At 47.9% G+C, this 16,490-nt stretch overlaps 2 protein-coding genes across 5 annotated transcripts in view; one reads left to right on the top strand and one right to left on the bottom strand.

The window, feature by feature from the left end:
* The first annotated feature begins 74 nt into the window (after nucleotides 1-74).
* On the top strand, nucleotides 75-9,621 carry LOC105703004 (menin). The gene is made up of 4 exons (XM_012431042.2): nucleotides 75-1,203; nucleotides 1,819-2,129; nucleotides 2,217-2,356; nucleotides 2,648-9,621. Exons 1-4 carry the CDS (start codon nucleotides 639-641, stop codon nucleotides 3,459-3,461), a joined length of 1,830 nt encoding a protein of 609 aa, XP_012286465.1. The 5' UTR covers nucleotides 75-638; the 3' UTR covers nucleotides 3,462-9,621.
* Nucleotides 3,525-16,490, bottom strand: part of LOC105703002 (signal-induced proliferation-associated 1-like protein 2) — a 39,522-nt gene continuing 26,556 nt past the window's right edge. Inside the window, exons 3-17 of one of the 4 annotated variants that reach the window (XR_001104333.2) lie at nucleotides 15,866-16,327; nucleotides 15,501-15,749; nucleotides 14,957-15,352; nucleotides 14,659-14,870; nucleotides 14,337-14,578; nucleotides 14,143-14,249; nucleotides 13,828-14,062; nucleotides 13,330-13,704; nucleotides 12,973-13,239; nucleotides 12,315-12,797; nucleotides 11,260-12,231; nucleotides 10,984-11,187; nucleotides 10,664-10,902; nucleotides 8,079-8,150; nucleotides 3,525-7,970 (exon numbers count right to left, since the gene is read on the bottom strand). Coding sequence is in view for 1 of the 4 variants with exons in the window: in XM_012431040.2 (XP_012286463.1) it covers nucleotides 10,701-10,902; nucleotides 10,984-11,187; nucleotides 11,260-12,231; nucleotides 12,315-12,797; nucleotides 12,973-13,239; nucleotides 13,330-13,704; nucleotides 13,828-14,062; nucleotides 14,143-14,249; nucleotides 14,337-14,578; nucleotides 14,659-14,870; nucleotides 14,957-15,352; nucleotides 15,501-15,749; nucleotides 15,866-16,327 (4,406 nt within the window). In the remaining 3 variants the exon portion in view is untranslated. Of the gene's footprint in view, nucleotides 10,903-10,983; nucleotides 11,188-11,259; nucleotides 12,232-12,314; nucleotides 12,798-12,972; nucleotides 13,240-13,329; nucleotides 13,705-13,827; nucleotides 14,063-14,142; nucleotides 14,250-14,336; nucleotides 14,579-14,658; nucleotides 14,871-14,956; nucleotides 15,353-15,500; nucleotides 15,750-15,865; nucleotides 16,328-16,490 lie in introns of all 4 variants that reach the window. The other 3 variants (XR_001104331.2, XR_001104332.2, XM_012431040.2) reach the window with 3 other exon arrangements.

Raw genomic sequence — 16,490 nt, 5'->3', positions numbered from 1 at the left:
TTACCTAATTCAGGGGAAGCATATTTAAACGAAGCGCTGAAATTATCGCGAAGCGAGTTCGCAAAAATGCGCCCAAGATGGCGACGATAGTATCGATAGTAACGGTCGATACCAATCGATAGGGCGCTCCCCCTTCCGATTGGCGGGGGAACTGCAGTTCGGAAAAGACGCGCAATTTCCTGACGCCCTTGACCAATGAAAGGATTGCATATCCACCTGCACGAGAGCACAGTTAACGACTGCATCTGCAGGTGCATAACCTTGCAGCTGGCCGCAGTGCCGCCAACAATCGGGCTGAGAAGATGAGCGGCGAAGTGCATCTTGGAAGGAGAGTTCGAGACAGAATCGGAGCGGTCCGGAGGGCTCGTTAATGGCGGCGTGCCGCCAATTGCTCGATGCGTCTCTCGCCGAGGAAATGTTGAAATTTCGCGAGAGCGGCCTGCAGAGGATCGTAAGCAAAGCCTTGACGCTCGCCGAGGGATAGGATTGTCATTGGCCAGCCGCGATTCGCCGTAAGTTTCTGTCAGGAAAGCCGCGAAACCTAATGACGACGTTGACGGGAGAGTGAGGGACCCGTGAGTGCAAGGAAGATCGCGCGCTTCTCCAGGGCACCCGCGAGGGGGTCATCACCTGGCGGTATGGCGGGCTTCCGCGAAGAGGACAAGGCGCTTTTCCCGATCCAGAGCATCTCCGCGATCGTCCGCATCTTCCAGAATCAGCTCGAGAACAACGCGGAGCCCGACCTGGCGCTGCTCTCGATCTTGGTAGGCGCCGTTGAAAATTCCCTAACCTGCAATCGGGCCTTCGCTTCGCAAGAGAACACCGTCTACGACGAGCCCAAATTGCCAGCGGTCGAATACCACATCGCCGAGGCTCTCTACACTAAGTTCCATGCCGTCATTAAAGGTGCAGTCGACCTCACGGTCTACGACACCAAATATGCCACCAGAGAACTCGTTAAAAAGGTGTCCGACGTCATATGGAATTCCCTTACGAGGAGCTACTACAAAGATCGGGCTCATCTTCAGAGCCTGTACAGTTACCTCACCGCTAATAAGCTTGATTGCTTCGGCGTAGCATTTGCTGTCGTAGCCGGCTGTCAAGTCCTTGGATTCAAGGACGTACATCTGGCTATGTCCGAAGACCACGCTTGGGTCGTATACGGGGAAAACGGTACCGAGACTGCCGAGGTCACTTGGCACGGTAAGACATCTGAAAGCAAATATTTATAAATGCAAACTCTGAGCATGCGTTCGATCGGCGTGATGCATTTTAGATAAATTATAATAATAATAATCGGCGATAAAAGTATGTGGGTCGACGATGTTGAGAATGTGTGCACGAGTCGAGTATTAACTTTTTCGATGCATGGTAATTAATGTCGGCCAGTCTTGTCGATTCGTACATTTGATGTAACAGGATTATGTACGTTAAATAGTCATTAAATTTACCAGATTTGGGTTTATAGGTACGAGCGTCGCTTCAAGATACTTTTGTACGTCTTTCTCACCGTGGAGCAAATCAGATTCGCCTACATCTTCGGAAATTGGCTTACTCGGAAGATTACATGTAATTTGATCCGTAATATTTTCGTGCTTCAAAATCTTAGTTAAATTACTATTGAGTATACAGTGAACGTACTTGCATTTCAATTTTCATCGAGATGAAAATATTTGAAATTGTTTAATTGATGCAAATTACTATTTGTCAAAATTTAAAATACGATCGAACTCTGCTCGGATAATCAAAACACTGAAATCTTTGAATGAGAGAATTGTTGCGTTAATCATGGGAGTAAATTGTTTCTTCGATTATCAGGAAAAGGTAACGAAGACAAACGGGGTCAGCCCGTGGAACCTGGCGTAGCATCTCGATCATGGTTGTATGTTAACGGTCAGGCAGTCGTATGCTCTCGAGCGATGGAAGTCGCTACGATAGTCTCTGCCATAAATCCTAGTCTTAGTGCGACTGCAGATGCAGCCGAGGTGGCACTGCTTCAACAAGAATTATTATGGCTTCTCTACGATCTCGGACACCTTGCAAAGTATCCAATGGCTTTAGGAAACCTGGGTGATTTGGAGGAAGCGGCACCCACTCCTGGCAGACCACCGGCCATTGACTTGTTTCAGGTATTTTATTCACTGGCACAAAAGTAAATATTTTTGGAATGAATATAAATTATAACTGAAAGTTACATAATTGGTTAATAATTGCAGGAAGCGGTTCGGTCCGCGAGAAAATATTACGGAAATGCACATGTTTATCCATACACCTATCAAGGAGGATATCTTTATCGACATGGACTGCATGCTAATGCATTGGCATCTTGGGCGGATGCAGCAGACGTCCTGAGGAAGTAAGTCACTTATAAATTATTTTAATTAATCAAATTTACGAATCCTTACAATATTTAATTCTACCAATAATTAATTAAATTTTCTAATATTCTTTGAGTTCACATTTCAAACGTCCATTACATATTCATGTGGGTCACTTCAATGAAGGTTTTATCACGCATAACCTTATATATAATTATCTAAGTTAATTACATGAAGTATGAAAAATCGGTTTTTAAGTGTAACTTAATTCATCGTTTCTTCCTAATCGTTTTAATCATATACTAATCTGACCGAATGTGCGACGATAGATACGATTACTCTCGGGACGACGGCGAGATTTACAAGGAATTACTGGAGATCGCCAACGAATTGATACCGCACACGGTGAGGGCGGACGAGCGTTTGTTACGTCAGCCCCGTTGCTTCGCGTATCTCTTACGTTTTTACGACGGGATCTGCCAGTGGGAAGAAGGGGCAAACACTCCAGTCCTGCACATAGGATGGGCAAGACCGCTCGTCAACACCATTTCCAAGTTCGACGCCGGAATCAGGGCGCAAGTGGTCATCGAGTGCTACGACGCCGAGGCTCGACAAGATGAGGAGAGGTCGCAGAAGCGCGAGACCAGTCCCGAAGAGGCCCTGAATAACAATAACAACAACAACAATAATTACTGTAAAACGAAGGAAAGGGGTAACGCGGCTCGGGATTTGATCAAGAGCTTGGAGTCGAAGGTGCCGGCTAATCCTGCACCCATGCACCCCAGCATCCAGGCTTTGACCGCCGCCTGCAGTGAAAAGATCCTGAACAGGGACTATTTGCTGCAAGGGGACGGGGAGCCCTTCGTGGCTCCTCCGGAGGACGACCTCCCTCCGGCGCCGTCCACGTCCCAAGAAGACCTGGACCCGGAAGTCGAGTCCGAGTCGGAGAGCGACAGGCCACGGATCACGCTCTACAGCCAGAAGATGAAAGGATTGAAGGATCTTTTATTGGCGGAGAAGCTCAACACTCACGCGATATCGCTACAGCTGACAGCCCAGAGCCAGGTACAAATCGGTAAGAAGTCGCGCGGCGGCGACGAGGTCGGAGTCAGTCAGCGTCCTAAAAGGACGCGGCGGGAATAGCATAAGGTCTTCGACTGCCGTTTCGGCATAGTCAAGTATTGAGCGGACGCCGTCTCGCCTTCCGTTCCCATAAAAGATCCATTTCTCGAGGACGAGCCGGTACCCTGCATGCGGTCTAAGTTCCAATTCAAGGGTTATTCCCGATTCAAGGTTGCGCACTTGAGTAGTACAGGCGTTGAACGAGCAAGGCTCCGCAGTGCATGGGTCAGGTTCTATCTGTTTTAATTTTTATTCCCTCCGGTGCTGGTCGTTCGCCATTGTACCGCGTTTGATGGTACGGTTCGTACGGTACAATGGAACCAGAGTAAACTCGCTCGAGTACTGCGTACTACTACGTGCTACTCGAGCGAGCATTATGACATAAAAGGAGATGGGCTAACGGCACCACGCTTTTGCGTGGAGCTTTCTATGAATGTTTCGTTGTTTTAGAAAATACCCTGCAGGGAAGCGAGTCGTAACAGTGATAACTGTTTACGATCTTATTTATTTTGGGTATGAACGAGATTTCAAAGATCAGTCTACAGTCGGTATTATTTTATACAGAGCGCAGGAAATGCTTTGTTGGGGATAGGGAATGACGTTGCTCGCACGGAACGATGTCTCCAAATGACTGCTATCTCACAGGACGGTCTTCGCTAATTCGATTCGTTAGCCCACCTTCCGATCCTACAACGTGCCCAGTATAGACCAGGATGAAGCCTACGTCTCGGTGACATAGTAAGGCGATATTATCGTTAGAAGTATGTTAAACAAGTACGAAGTAAAGTTTGTAGAAGAGTACAAAAAGGTTTTCTCGTATTTAAGTTATGAATCATGGCGTAGATCGTGGGCATTTTCGAGTGTCTTAAGTGTAGGGTTCTCTATCTCGAATTTCGGTGTGTCAACTTGTTAAAGATGAGCAATCACCGTGATGGATTGGAAATGAGCGTAATTATTAATTAACGATGTATTTTTCTTATTCTTTTTATCTATGCCTTGTCGATATCACGACGTTAAATTATGCCCTGTATTTATGATTATTTAATCGACGCGGATGAGCGTTTTGATCGTTTTTTATATCTCGACATTCAAGACTTTTGTTAAGACGCGGTAGCGAAATCTCGATGCTAGAAATTAGAGGGAAAAATCAATTGCATCGAGCGTTTGCTCGAGACAATGTACCTTTTATGTATGTTCTGCAAATTGTAAATGTTGGCAGTCGTAGTCAGACCCAGCCCATGATTCTACGCTTATCTGAATCGTCCCTTGTTGCACTCTCTTGCTTATTTATTGATCCACGAGATAATCGTTGATAGATTCTCTTTCCCTATGCACGGTAGTTGAACTTATCGTTTTAGAAATGACGCTTTTACGATTCTAGTTAAGTGAAACCGTAAACATTCCACTCCGTAGGTGGTGCAAACTAATTAGGGTCTTTTTTTTTTTCTCTCTCTCTCTCTAGATAAGATATATCTTAAGCATCAAATGCTCGCTTATTTTTATAACTATTTATTTTGTTTGTTCGGATTAATTCTTAAACGTGTATTTATATAGGTCCTACCTGATTTCCTTTGGCTACTCCACGCGAACGCTTTTCCTCCTCTCACGCGCGGACTGAGAATCAATGGGTAACGATCGATTTCAATTTCTATGGGTTTCATCACATTAGTCAGCCAACCGCGGTAGATCTTTTCTGTTCTCCTTTTGTATTTTATATTTTTTTTTTATCCTACGGAAACACGCTTAAGAGGATAACGAAGTAACGGGTCTAACCGGGTCAATCCTCTCTTTGGGATTGCCGTTGTTTATAATGGTCGCGGACTTGCGAACGACCGACAATGGGAGACCCTCTTGTAGTCTCCTTCGGTTTTATCCAATTAATTGATAACGACTCTCACGTAGAGACACCTCCATTACCTCCCTCGGGCGGTCGTTGAGTCCTTTCCTCCCCCGAGCCCACCCTCCCGATTGATTACCTCACGAGTTTTTGCAAACGGAGCACCAGGAGTTGGAACGGCCTCGCAATTGGGTCGACGGAATTGGACGCTTCCCTTTTCTTTTTTTTCTTTTTTTTTTTCAACGGCAGACTCTTTAATCGAACTCTCCGATCAGTTTCTAAACTAATGCACCGAGCGGGGAATTGCAATTGGTGAAAACCGTTCGATTCCCTCGACGGGATTCCGAGGTCGTCCCAACCGCTGTTGCGGTACTCAGTACGTAAATTACGCCTAACTAGGGTGTCGAAGTCTTGATAATGTTAGACGGGTTGTTGTAGGGTAGGTTTGTTGATGGAAATTAATATAATGAAGGGAAAGGAGAATTGAGATTGAGAAAAGAGGATCTGCGGCGAGATCGACACGGATTTCACGTAACAATTGAAGGGCGCTATCTTACTGTGATGCTGAAGATATACTATATACAATATTATACGCTATAAACTATTAGTAGGTCGTAGTTGATAATCGTAACGACAATGGAAGGCGCGGACTTAGCGAGTAGTTGGAGAAGAATTCTCGCTTGCCGATGAAACTGATTCTCGGTACTACGTGTACACTCGTTATCGCTGGTGGTATGCAAATGTCCCTTGCCACGCGCTGAATCTCCTTTAAGTCGAGGGACTTTTAGATTTTCTTTTTCTCCCGTGTACCGAGAGTTGTAATGGAAATTTGTAACCGGTAACGGCGTGGACGAGCCGGGCAGGAAAGGAGTGAATTTTTTGCTCGGTTCGTTCGCCATTCCTTGTCAAATTCTGTGACGTTTTCTTCTCTCTCCGCTCGCGAGCACCTCTAACTAATGATAGTCTTAACGAACGACCGTAGAAACGATGTGTGTCGTATTAGATGGGATATGTCAAACTGGTGGAGCCAGATATTTCCCCTTGCGTATCCTCGTCGCGGCCTGGATAACTAATTTATGTCGGCCCAGGATATGTCCGTCGAGCTACAACTTTGTCTTGCCATTTTGGCGGTGTCGACGTAAGCGCCACGTAACGTTCGCCTGGCAAATTGTTCCGGAAAGTGGGAAGTTCCAGCGAATGGCTTTCCGGATGTTCACCGCGAATTTATTTTTATCCGTCGGCCCGATGTGCATAATTACCTGGATAACATTTTTAAAGGGACGCGATACACCCTCGTGGCCACCCGATTGAGATCGCTCCGTATTATAATAAGTATTGGAAGAAAAATATTTTATCACTGTAACGTCCTCGTGATGCTGCTCTAATTTATTACCATTCTTATGGGATTGTACAGTGACGTTGTTAGTATTCAAACAGTATTCGAGGATCGTTTATGGGTGGCAGATCTGGGCTGCTTCGAAGCGAAAATCTTGTAGATTTAGGCAAAAATTTGTGCGGTTCGAGAGGCATTGTTAACTTTTTTCAAGTACTTCTTTAAGACTACGCGGATATATCGCAAACTTTGAATTAACTCCGAGAACGAGGACCCCCGTCCAACGAGACACCTCACATTCTCCTGTATTATATATATTTGATGATAATAATTTATACGCGCGCATGAAATTTGTATATATATAAGTTGCAAATTATAGGATATATAGTATATTTATTTATACGGAAAACGCGAATGGTCCTTTCGCTCGACGAGAGTCTTGTATGCCTCGGAATTAATTCAAGGTACAGGGTCTTCAATCGAAGGAGCAATTTATAAGTTGATCATTGCAATAACGAACGAATCGATTATTTATCGTCACTTACTAAATCTATTTTAAAGTCGAGCCGTTACGTTGTGGCAACTCTCTTGTTAAATGAAAGGTAAAAATATTACCTAGATAATTACGCTCTTGCTTGAGGTGAAATAGTCACTTTCAGTATTTTTCGTCGCGGAGTCGTTATTAAATGCACGCGATCGCGGAGGCATTACGTGTCCGTGTTAACAATGTTACGGACAGTCATATTAACGAAGCAGTATTTCATTTAATAACGAGTCACCGACACTCTGCAGTCCGCTATTTAATTTCGCGTCGGGCGAACTTTTAATGGAATTTGAGCATTGCAAAATATTGCCTTACATGCAAATTAATTTTTATTTTTTTTTTATTTTCGGACGATACGTTGCGATTACGTGTACGAGACCGATGTGAATTACCTTGCCTTAGTTTCTTGGGCATCGATATTATTAGTGATCGTAAATTCCGCTTTAGTCGTTAAGCGGGCTTACTTGCGTTTGGGTCCACCCTTTCTACGTCTTGGTGGAGACATTAATTTATTTTATTGATAAACTGCTTTTTTTTTTTCTTAACACCCTCGGCTTCGCGATCATCACCATGGATGATATCCATCACATATTACCCTCCATTCGCATCTTTTTTTTTCTTTTTTTTTTTCATTCCCTTCGATCTGATATTTTTCTCTTACCTTTCTCGGTGATCTTGAAGTGTACATAGATGAAGTTGGTAGACTCGGCCTTAAGGCAAGAATCTCCAGACCCTGTGAGTCCCCTTAGAAGGCATTTCTCGTTGATCCGACCCCGATGAGCCTTTCCTGGTACGGCATAACGCGTCTAATATACACTGTTGTATATTAAAGATATATTTAATACAAATATAATGTTGTACATTAACTCTATACATATTTATATTTTACACGACTGTCTGCTTATCGAGATGCTCATACTTTACCGGTAGTTTCCTGATGAACAGTGCGTTTAGTCGTCTGCTTGGTTGCTCGATTCGGAACGGCTTTCCTTTGATCTGCAATTTAGCACGAAAAGTACGATTGGTTACGATAAGATTACTTTACGATCGAGACGTCGTATTCGATGTTATCCGTACACGTTTAGCTCCAAGTCTTCGTGCTTAATCCGGTGAGCATAATCCACGTATCACCTTTAATCAAATCGAAAATCCAACTTCCATGGGGGCATATGTAAAACTAGACATGTAAGAAGCTACTAGTGATGTAAGGAGGAGGAGGATGAAAAAATGATGGAAACCGTTTTACGCCGTAAGGCGGACATACTTAATGTACTTACGACGAAGAGAAAAAAGAAAAACGGCTTGGCTGCGAGCTGTAGCACCAGTGATACGTTATAACGATAATTATGTTAACTTTTAAACACCCGACGACAGTCTATTCGTACTCGAACGCGTAATATAGATATACTCGATTCTGGTTCGAAGGGGGAAAAAAAAGAAAAATTATATACGGAACCATTTCCGACTTTGAGGGCAATTATAGTGTTGTATACCGGAGGTTCGGCGTGCTCCGTAAAGGTGATCATGATTAAGATCGACGGGAAGTAAATCCTTCTCTCGTGACGGAACGAAGAATAGACGTAACGCGTAATGGAGTTTCGAGTTATTCGTGGGCATGAATTACAACGCGCGCATTAGAGCTTTTTTTTTTTCCTAGAGAATATATCCAAGTAAGAGGACTCGTTCGGATTATTTCCATTTCAGAAGCAGTGATTACGGGCAAGAGGTAAATCTATATCCGAGATCTTATTACACGTCACGTCTACCCGCGGCTCGCCTCGACGTTGGCTCGAAATTGCAGTTTAAATTGTAAATTATAAGTTCCAAGTAGACGGGAATAATTGTATAAATTCTGTATAGTGCGTCCTTTTGTAATATCGGATATATTATATAACGGATTGTATTTATTTTTATGAGACCGCGCGCGCGCTCTAGCACCTCGATTGTTGGATTAAATTGTACCTTTACGTGTATTCCTCGTCGCCTAAACCGATCCTGGTGCTAAGTGTATATTGTACATTGTATAAATATAGGACCTCATTTTATCTTGTGTAAAAGGTACTTCTCAAGGCGACGAATCGTTTCGGTAGGTGATGGCGGCACTTTGATGGGAAGAAAAGAAGGAAAGAAAAAGAAGCGAAGGAATGCGTTGTTTAGGGCGGACATCGCGCTGGATGAGGTACGAACGTTCGGCTTCGGTCTTGGCTATTTACTGTCGTTGATTCGATTTGGCAATTTCGGAGTGGAAAAGCATGCGAGAGGGAAACGTCCCTGACGAGGAATCCTTCGCGTCGATCCACCTGGTTCGGGCTCGCAACCTAAAATCTTTCGTTCCGTTTAGTTTCCCGGTGGTCTCGAGTAGGATGTAATTGCAGTTAATTGTTAACTGACAGAACAGTGAGTTGTATAAGACATCGAGAGAATGTCTTGTTTTTTCTGTGGATTACAATAAACTATTTTTATTCTACTTCACGGTGAAACGCTACATCCTCCTCCACTCCCTTTCGGGCGCTGGTCTCTTGAGCCTTCGGAGACGCGCCTGGCCTGGTCATTTGCATATAACGGGACGTCCCGAGATCGTCCCAAGAAGCGTTTAAAGGCCAATAATCAGTAAACGAGATGCTCCTGCATCTTCGCCGGTCACCGAGAATTTCTTTACCGGGTCCCGGTTTGGGAATCGTTCCTAAAAGTCGAGGGCATCTCGAATGTTCGTAATGAAACGATCTCTCTCTCTTTTCTTTTTCTCCCATTCAACTGCACGGTTAGAAATGCCGAGTTTTCCCTCGGATTACCGAAGCAGAGTCGGAAAGTTTGTCGGTTTAACCACGAGGTGTCGCGACGTTAACTGAATATTATCCACTTAATATATATATCCTCGTAGTTATAAAAAAAAAAGAAATAATGAAAACGTAATAAATTACAGAGCAAACGGAGTAACTCTCAGTGTAACAGTAATATTTGGTCATTGGTCGCTTTAAAACATAACATTAAACGCTTAAGATTCGTCCCGTCCGACCCATCAAGATGGCTCCCGAAAAGTTGGCCGAACGCGACCGCTTCGATGCGCGCGATAAGATGATCCTTTTCTTTTTTTCCCTCCTTTTTCCTTTTCATCCGGGATAAAGTACGACGTGATGGTAACTTACACATTACACTTATCCTTAGTAAAAATGAAAACGTATGTTACAAAGGATCTAGGCCAATTCGCGACTCGCGGTTACGGGGCACAGGTCACAGGGCGAATCCTTCACGAAAGCCTACGCGGATCGTCTTTAAACCACTTTAAAGATGATACTCGAGGGGCGACGTTAATACTGCATTTACATATCGATTACGGGGTCCGATAATCGCGCGATATTCCTTGGGGCCAGCGGAGACGCCATTGCGACACCGATTCCGCCGAGCAGCGGTACACCGTGCGACTCTTTGCAAATAAAGAGACGAACGTAGTCATTTCGATACAGACGAGGACAGGGAAAAAACGTAGCAATTACATGTCTCGCCGTTACCTCGCAACTTAACGCGTTCGCCATCCGAGGCAACGAGTTATTGATGATCTATGGTCTGAAAAAACCACTCGGTGAAGCGCCGCAGCTGCTGGGCAGCTGCGTGACTCTCGTCCTGTAAACGCCGGTTCTCATCTCTTAGTCTACGCACTTCGTCCTCCAACGAGAGGCGCCTGCGAGTCTCCCTGGCTACCCTTAGCTCCAAGGTAGACAAATGCGTCTGCAAGTCCGAGACGGCATTCCTGGAAACGATAGTCTTAGTAAAAAGAAATCCATGAAGGAGAGCCAGGTGAAGCTCAGAAGTGCCGGTAGAAGGTTCCTACGTTATAGAGTTCGACCCGTCGTTGAGTCTTTCGTCCTGGCGATCCTGTCCGTGCTTCCCGACTCTGGGGTTGTTCGCATCCCCGTGATGGCTCGTCCAACATTCGGAATCATTCTCAGTCTGATGCTTCGTGTCCCTCACCGTGGCAAGGCTGCTGGGAGGCTTCGCGACGCAGTGCGGCGACTTCGTGACGCGCGGAGAGAGCCTGGAAGTCGTTAGGGAAATTAATGCACAGCGTGTTCAGGTCGCATGTTAGAACAAGGGGAGTTGTATTCACCTCTCCTCTTTGGACATTTTATTCTCGCTGGGTGCAGGGCTGGAAGCGGTGCTCGCATTGGAGATGACGGTAGCAGGTCTGGCCATTGTTAAGATCACCTCGGACCCAGTGTTCCCGTTCTCTTGCTCGTTGGTCGGCAGAACGCTCAAGGTGGAGGTGCTGTTGCCGCACAGATTCTCCCTAGACCTGCACCTGTTCTGTATCTCGATGAGATTATTGTTCAGCTTGTTGGAATTCTGGTTGTTCCCCAGGACGTTGGTCACGTTGTTGTTCGACACCTGCGTCTCGTCGGCAATGTAGTCGGGGTTGATCAGCTTCATGAGGTCTTCTTGAAGAGTGCTCGAGGTCAGGTTGGCAGAGTTCCTGTGGGAGTTCCTGACTCCCAGTTTGGGCCTGGGGCTGTGATTCCTGGAGCTACCGCTGGATGGCGTGAGATTACCTCCTCGGTGTTTGGTGTTCGCCCTCCTCAGCCTCGGAGAAACGTTTCCCGACCCGTTCGACTGTTCGTCCTCGCTCGGCAAAGTCGCAACTTCTGTGGAATTGCTTTCCACGACCCTCGCGACTTCGGGAGGCAAGCTCGATGCGAAATCCTTCGGCCTGTATTCGATGCTGACCTTGTGCGGCGCCGGCCTCTCGGTCAGGATCGTCTTCAGGCACGTTACCTTCTCTCCGACCTTGAATTCCTGGGGTACCTCGTACCTAACCGAGTCCCTGTTCGCATCCCCTTCCTCGTGCTTCCTCTCGGACGTCCTTTGGGACTCCACGTCCGACTCGTACTTGCTCCTCCGATCGTAACAGCTCTCCTCCACTTCGTAACTCCTTTTATCGCGGGACCTCACCTCGTTATCGTACTTGTTACCCGGTCCTTCGACCATCTTGTCCTCGAAGATCTCGTACTTAGAATTCCGGTCGGGTTTCCCAGACTCATACTCGTGCTTGGATCGTTCGCTTGCAGCCTGCTCAAACTCGTACCTAGATTTAGGACACATTTAAAATAATCGTCGTATGAAAAAAAAAAAAAATCAGATCGAGGGAATATCCCTCAGAACAAGTACCTGATGAGGTTGTTGTTGCTCCCGGATTTAGGAAGACTGTACCCAGGGTTCTGGGCCAGAGGTAGAGAACTTGAAACGGCGAGCTTCTGATGACCATGCCCGTCGTTCCGGTGCAATTCCCTCTGCGAGGCGTACAAGTTCTCCTGCTTCGTCTCGTACTTCTCCTTCTGCAGTTTCACGTAGTTCGCCGTTACGTGATCCTGGGCACGGTGGGAGTTCTCGTACCGTTGATGGTAGCTCTCATGTCTGGCACTTTCCCCCAGCCTAGAGGATACGCAGTTGTTCTCTTTGGCGTAGTGCTCGTGGTTGAAGTGCTTCGCGATCCCCGCACCCGAGTAATGAGATTCCTTTTCCTTTCTCTGACCAACTCCACCCTTGCCGCTGGGCGTCACGGCTTGGTAATTCTGCCGCGCCGGTAAAGGTGGAGGCGTCCCATCCCGTCGATGGGTGGAGTCCTGGTCCTGGGGCTCCAGGAGCTCGTACCTGAAGAGCGCGGGAAGAGAATATTTCAGTACACGTCCTTCTACCAGAGACCTTTAAAAAGTACTGTCCAACTCCGTTTAGCAACCGGGTTGTAACGGAGCCGTACATTACTGACCAAGTTCAACGACCAACGGCTTCCCTTAGCCGGGGAAGCGCTTTCTTTTACGGGACTCACCATCGATCGTCGGCACTACTGTGTCCGCTACTGCTGCTGGTCATGGTACCCTCCAAGGGAAACCGTGGATCGTTGAACGATCGGGAACTCGACCCGGTCCCGTATCCGGAACTGTTGCTCGACCTCGGCGGGCTGAACGATCTTTCGTACCGTCTCTGGTGGGACATCGCCGTCTGCTGGGTAGGCGTGCTGTCCGGGTTCGTCACGTTCTCGTAATCGCCCTCGTAATTATTCGACAGGTACTGGCAGTTCTGCAGGGTGCACCCTCTGTGGCAGGTACGGTTCATGGTTAGAGACGCCCTCGAAAGTATTCTGAATAATGTATATAATATAATTTATAAGCGCGAGGTCGGACACCTTCGTGGATTCCCATCGTTGGTCGGCGGGATCACGGTTACGGTGACCTGGGCGCTGGTCTTGAGGAGGTCCACCATCTGATCGTGGCTCAGCGTCGAGACGGCGACCTTGCAGATCTCCACGAGACGAGAACCCTGTCTGAGACCGGCCTGCCAAGAGAGGCCCAAACTTTCAACCTGGGTCACGACTCCATCAGGCTGCACGTGGAATCCGAGCTGTCCCAGAGCGTTCCTCTTCAGCGACAGCTCCGATGCCGGCGAGCCTTGAGTCACGGCTCGAAGTCGTGCCACGATCTCCATGAGCTCGTCCCTCTCCCCGTAATCGCCTCTAACGTGGATCGTAATGCACTCTCCTTGGTGATAGTACAGCCGTAAGCTGGAATTACGTAATGCAAGTGACGTCAATCCTTAACCAGGGTGCGTCCAAATTGCTACGTTTGGGGATTCGTGCCAAAAGGTTCCTAGGGTCCATGGAATTCCCGGAATCCGTGATATTTACCTGTTGGTTTGAGCGTGCCAGCCGAGGACGCTGATGCAGGGAGTCACGAAGACAATTTGCCGGGAATGCTCCTCGATAAGGACAATGGTGTCGATACTGATGCCGAGGTAGCAGTCAGTATTTTGATTGCTATCCTCCAGGATGACTTGCCAGCAAATTGCCCCGCGTTGCGAGGCATCGCACGACAGGCGCGGACGTACTTGGATCTTCTTCTTGCTGCTGAACGACAGCATCGCTGAAACGAGGACGAGCGATGATAATCGAAGCAAACGTCGAAGAGAACGACATCGGTTTAAAAGTTACAAGATGGCTTACAGAACTTCTGCCCGGTGTCGACAACCGCGGTGGAGGAGTAATCCGTGGCTAAGTCTTTCAAGTACTCCTGTCTGGTTCTGGTCGCCATGGTGGCGAACTTTTCAGACCTAGAAGACGCGTAATTCAGCCTGTCGTTCATTACAAAAAATAAAAAAATAAAAAATGCAGCATAAAAAAATTATCAAGTGTCATACCTGTGAGCTGCATTTTCGGCATTGATTACTTTTGCCAGGATGAAGTCGGCGAAAGCCTTCCCCTTGGAGAACGTGGCTCCAGGAGGAACGGGCGGGCCGAAGATCGGAACTTCCTTGCTCCTGGATACGGCTACGCTGTACTGCGTATTTTCCGTGCAAGGATTGATAGCCTTAACGATTACGAAGACGTGCTGGAATTGGGAGCGTATCCTGCGAGGACTAAAAGGCAGTGCCCCGGGTTCCTGTAGATGAATAAAAATTGAGATACGTTAAATTTCTGGGTGAGAATACCCCTTCGAGGGCGCGAAATCGCTGGTCTCACCTGAAAGACTATTGTGACGATGTCGTTCCCGATGTGCCTCTTCCTAAGTAATTGCTGCCTATTGTTTGGAGTAAAGGGCAACATGGTGGACACGTGGAAAGTGACGTCGGCACCTCTGTGAGTCGCTGCAACGGCATGAGTACCCGTGGAGTCGGTCCTCGTGTCCAAGCCAGCCTTGTAACCCTCGAAACCTCGCAGTCTTATTCTTTGGCCTGGGAGAAAACGAAGATGCTTTTACCAAATAATTCTCAGCCCCTCTTGCTACTCCTCGTTTAGCCGACAAGAATAGGCCGCCTACCAATGGTGTCTAAGAACTCTAGAAACGCCGGTCCGGCGTGCTGGTTATTGTACATCTCCTCCTCGGTCCTCTGGCCGGATCTGCAGTACAACACCCCGACTTTGTACTTGTTGGAGAGCCCTTGCTCGTCGAGTCTGGCGACGGCCTCCTCGGCGGCCTGGGTGCCGAGTCTCAGGCAGCCGAGCTGGACTTCCGGTGCCACCAGCTCGAGGAGCTCCCTCGTCGGTGGTCTACCCTGGGGTCTTATACCTAAAGCCTCTTCGGGGACGGAGCCCCTCAGGGTAAGCAATTCCGAGGTCCGGACGATTATTCGATACTGATTTGCATCCTTGCGGATGCTGATGGCCACGGGGCCCAGTTGCTCGTCCATGCCGAACCAGTTCTGGTGCTCCCGACCTGTGAGAAAACCACGTAATTGTAGACCATACGGGAAGGACCTATTAACTCTATAACCCGTTCCGAGGGAGATACCAGGCGGGACTCGCGTCGATCTCTTCGGGCCGCTCTTCGACGCGAGTCGCGCGAGCCTCGTGGGCCCACTTACCGAGGAAGTACCTCCGGTAGTAGTGGGCTCCCTCGTCGACGCTCTCGACCGGCAGAGGTCGCTTCTGGAGGGGACACGTGTGCTTCCAGAGGGTCTCCCCAGGTGGTGGCTCCAGGACCGAGACCCCATAGGCCAGGGGAGGTCGGTGCACGCCGTTGGTGTTGGCCCGTCTCGTCAGCCCCACTTCCCTCTCGCCTTCCCCGCCGGTCTCGTTTCGAAAGAAGGGACACGACTCCAGGAGCTCGTTGCCTGTATCGACGGAAAGCGATCTTTAGGTACTTTCTCCAGAAATCCCGGGAAAAAATTCCTAAAGAAACTAGGCGCCTAAAACGTCACCTGGATCTCCCCTCATTGTCAAACCTCACCTTTCCCGTCTCCAGCATCCTCTTCGGGGGCCTCGTCCGGGGTGGAGGCTCTCAAGGAACTCGCCGCCGAGGCCCCCGTCGCGGTGTTCCTTCTTCTCGCCAGGAGCACTCCTCGAAGTTTCGCGGCGTATCCCAAATTGGCTGTCAGCGATTGACAGTCGTAGTGGGCGAAGGCGCGTCGTCGGTGTCGCTCCTCGACGTCCGCCGAGACGACCGGGCTGGAGCAGGTCTCCTCGACCCCCCGGGGGGGCTTCCCACCCCAGAGCCGATTCAGCTTAAGACGCAGCTTGGGGCTGGACCCGGTGGGTCCGCAGACCTCGTCCGGGTCCGGGGACTGGTCCTGGACCCGTCTCAGAAAGTCTGCGGACGTTGGTCCTCGCTGGTCCGGCGAGCGGAAATCCTGCAGCATGGCGAAGAAGTTCTCGCCCACCGAGGCCGACTGCGCCACGATGTCTATGCTTCCTGAAATACGATTGTTATGAAAATATGGACACCGACTGTCGTGAAAATTCGATTTTCGATCGCCGTGAAAATTCGAATTTCGATCGTCGCGAAAGTTCGACTTTCGATCATGAAAATTCGAATTTCAATCGTAGTGAAAATTCGACTTTCTACCGTGAAAATT

This window comes from Orussus abietinus, unplaced genomic scaffold (assembly GCF_000612105.2).
Source record: "Orussus abietinus isolate OABI.00-Male unplaced genomic scaffold, Oabi_2.0 scaffold107, whole genome shotgun sequence".
NCBI lineage: Eukaryota > Metazoa > Arthropoda > Insecta > Hymenoptera > Orussidae > Orussus > Orussus abietinus.
The sequence above is the reverse complement of the archived record's forward strand: the minus strand, read 5'-3'. Positions and strand labels throughout refer to the sequence as shown.

Bases quoted from the DNA above. Each gene is read 5' to 3' on its own strand.
- LOC105703004 (XM_012431042.2), top strand. From the start codon at position 639: ATGGCGGGCTTCCGCGAAGAGGACAAGGCGCTTTTCCCGATCCAGAGC. The intron at 2,130-2,216 runs GTATTTTATTCA...TAATAATTGCAG, and splicing joins CGGCCATTGACTTGTTTCAG to GAAGCGGTTCGGTCCGCGAG. The intron at 2,357-2,647 runs GTAAGTCACTTA...GTGCGACGATAG, and splicing joins GCAGCAGACGTCCTGAGGAA to ATACGATTACTCTCGGGACG.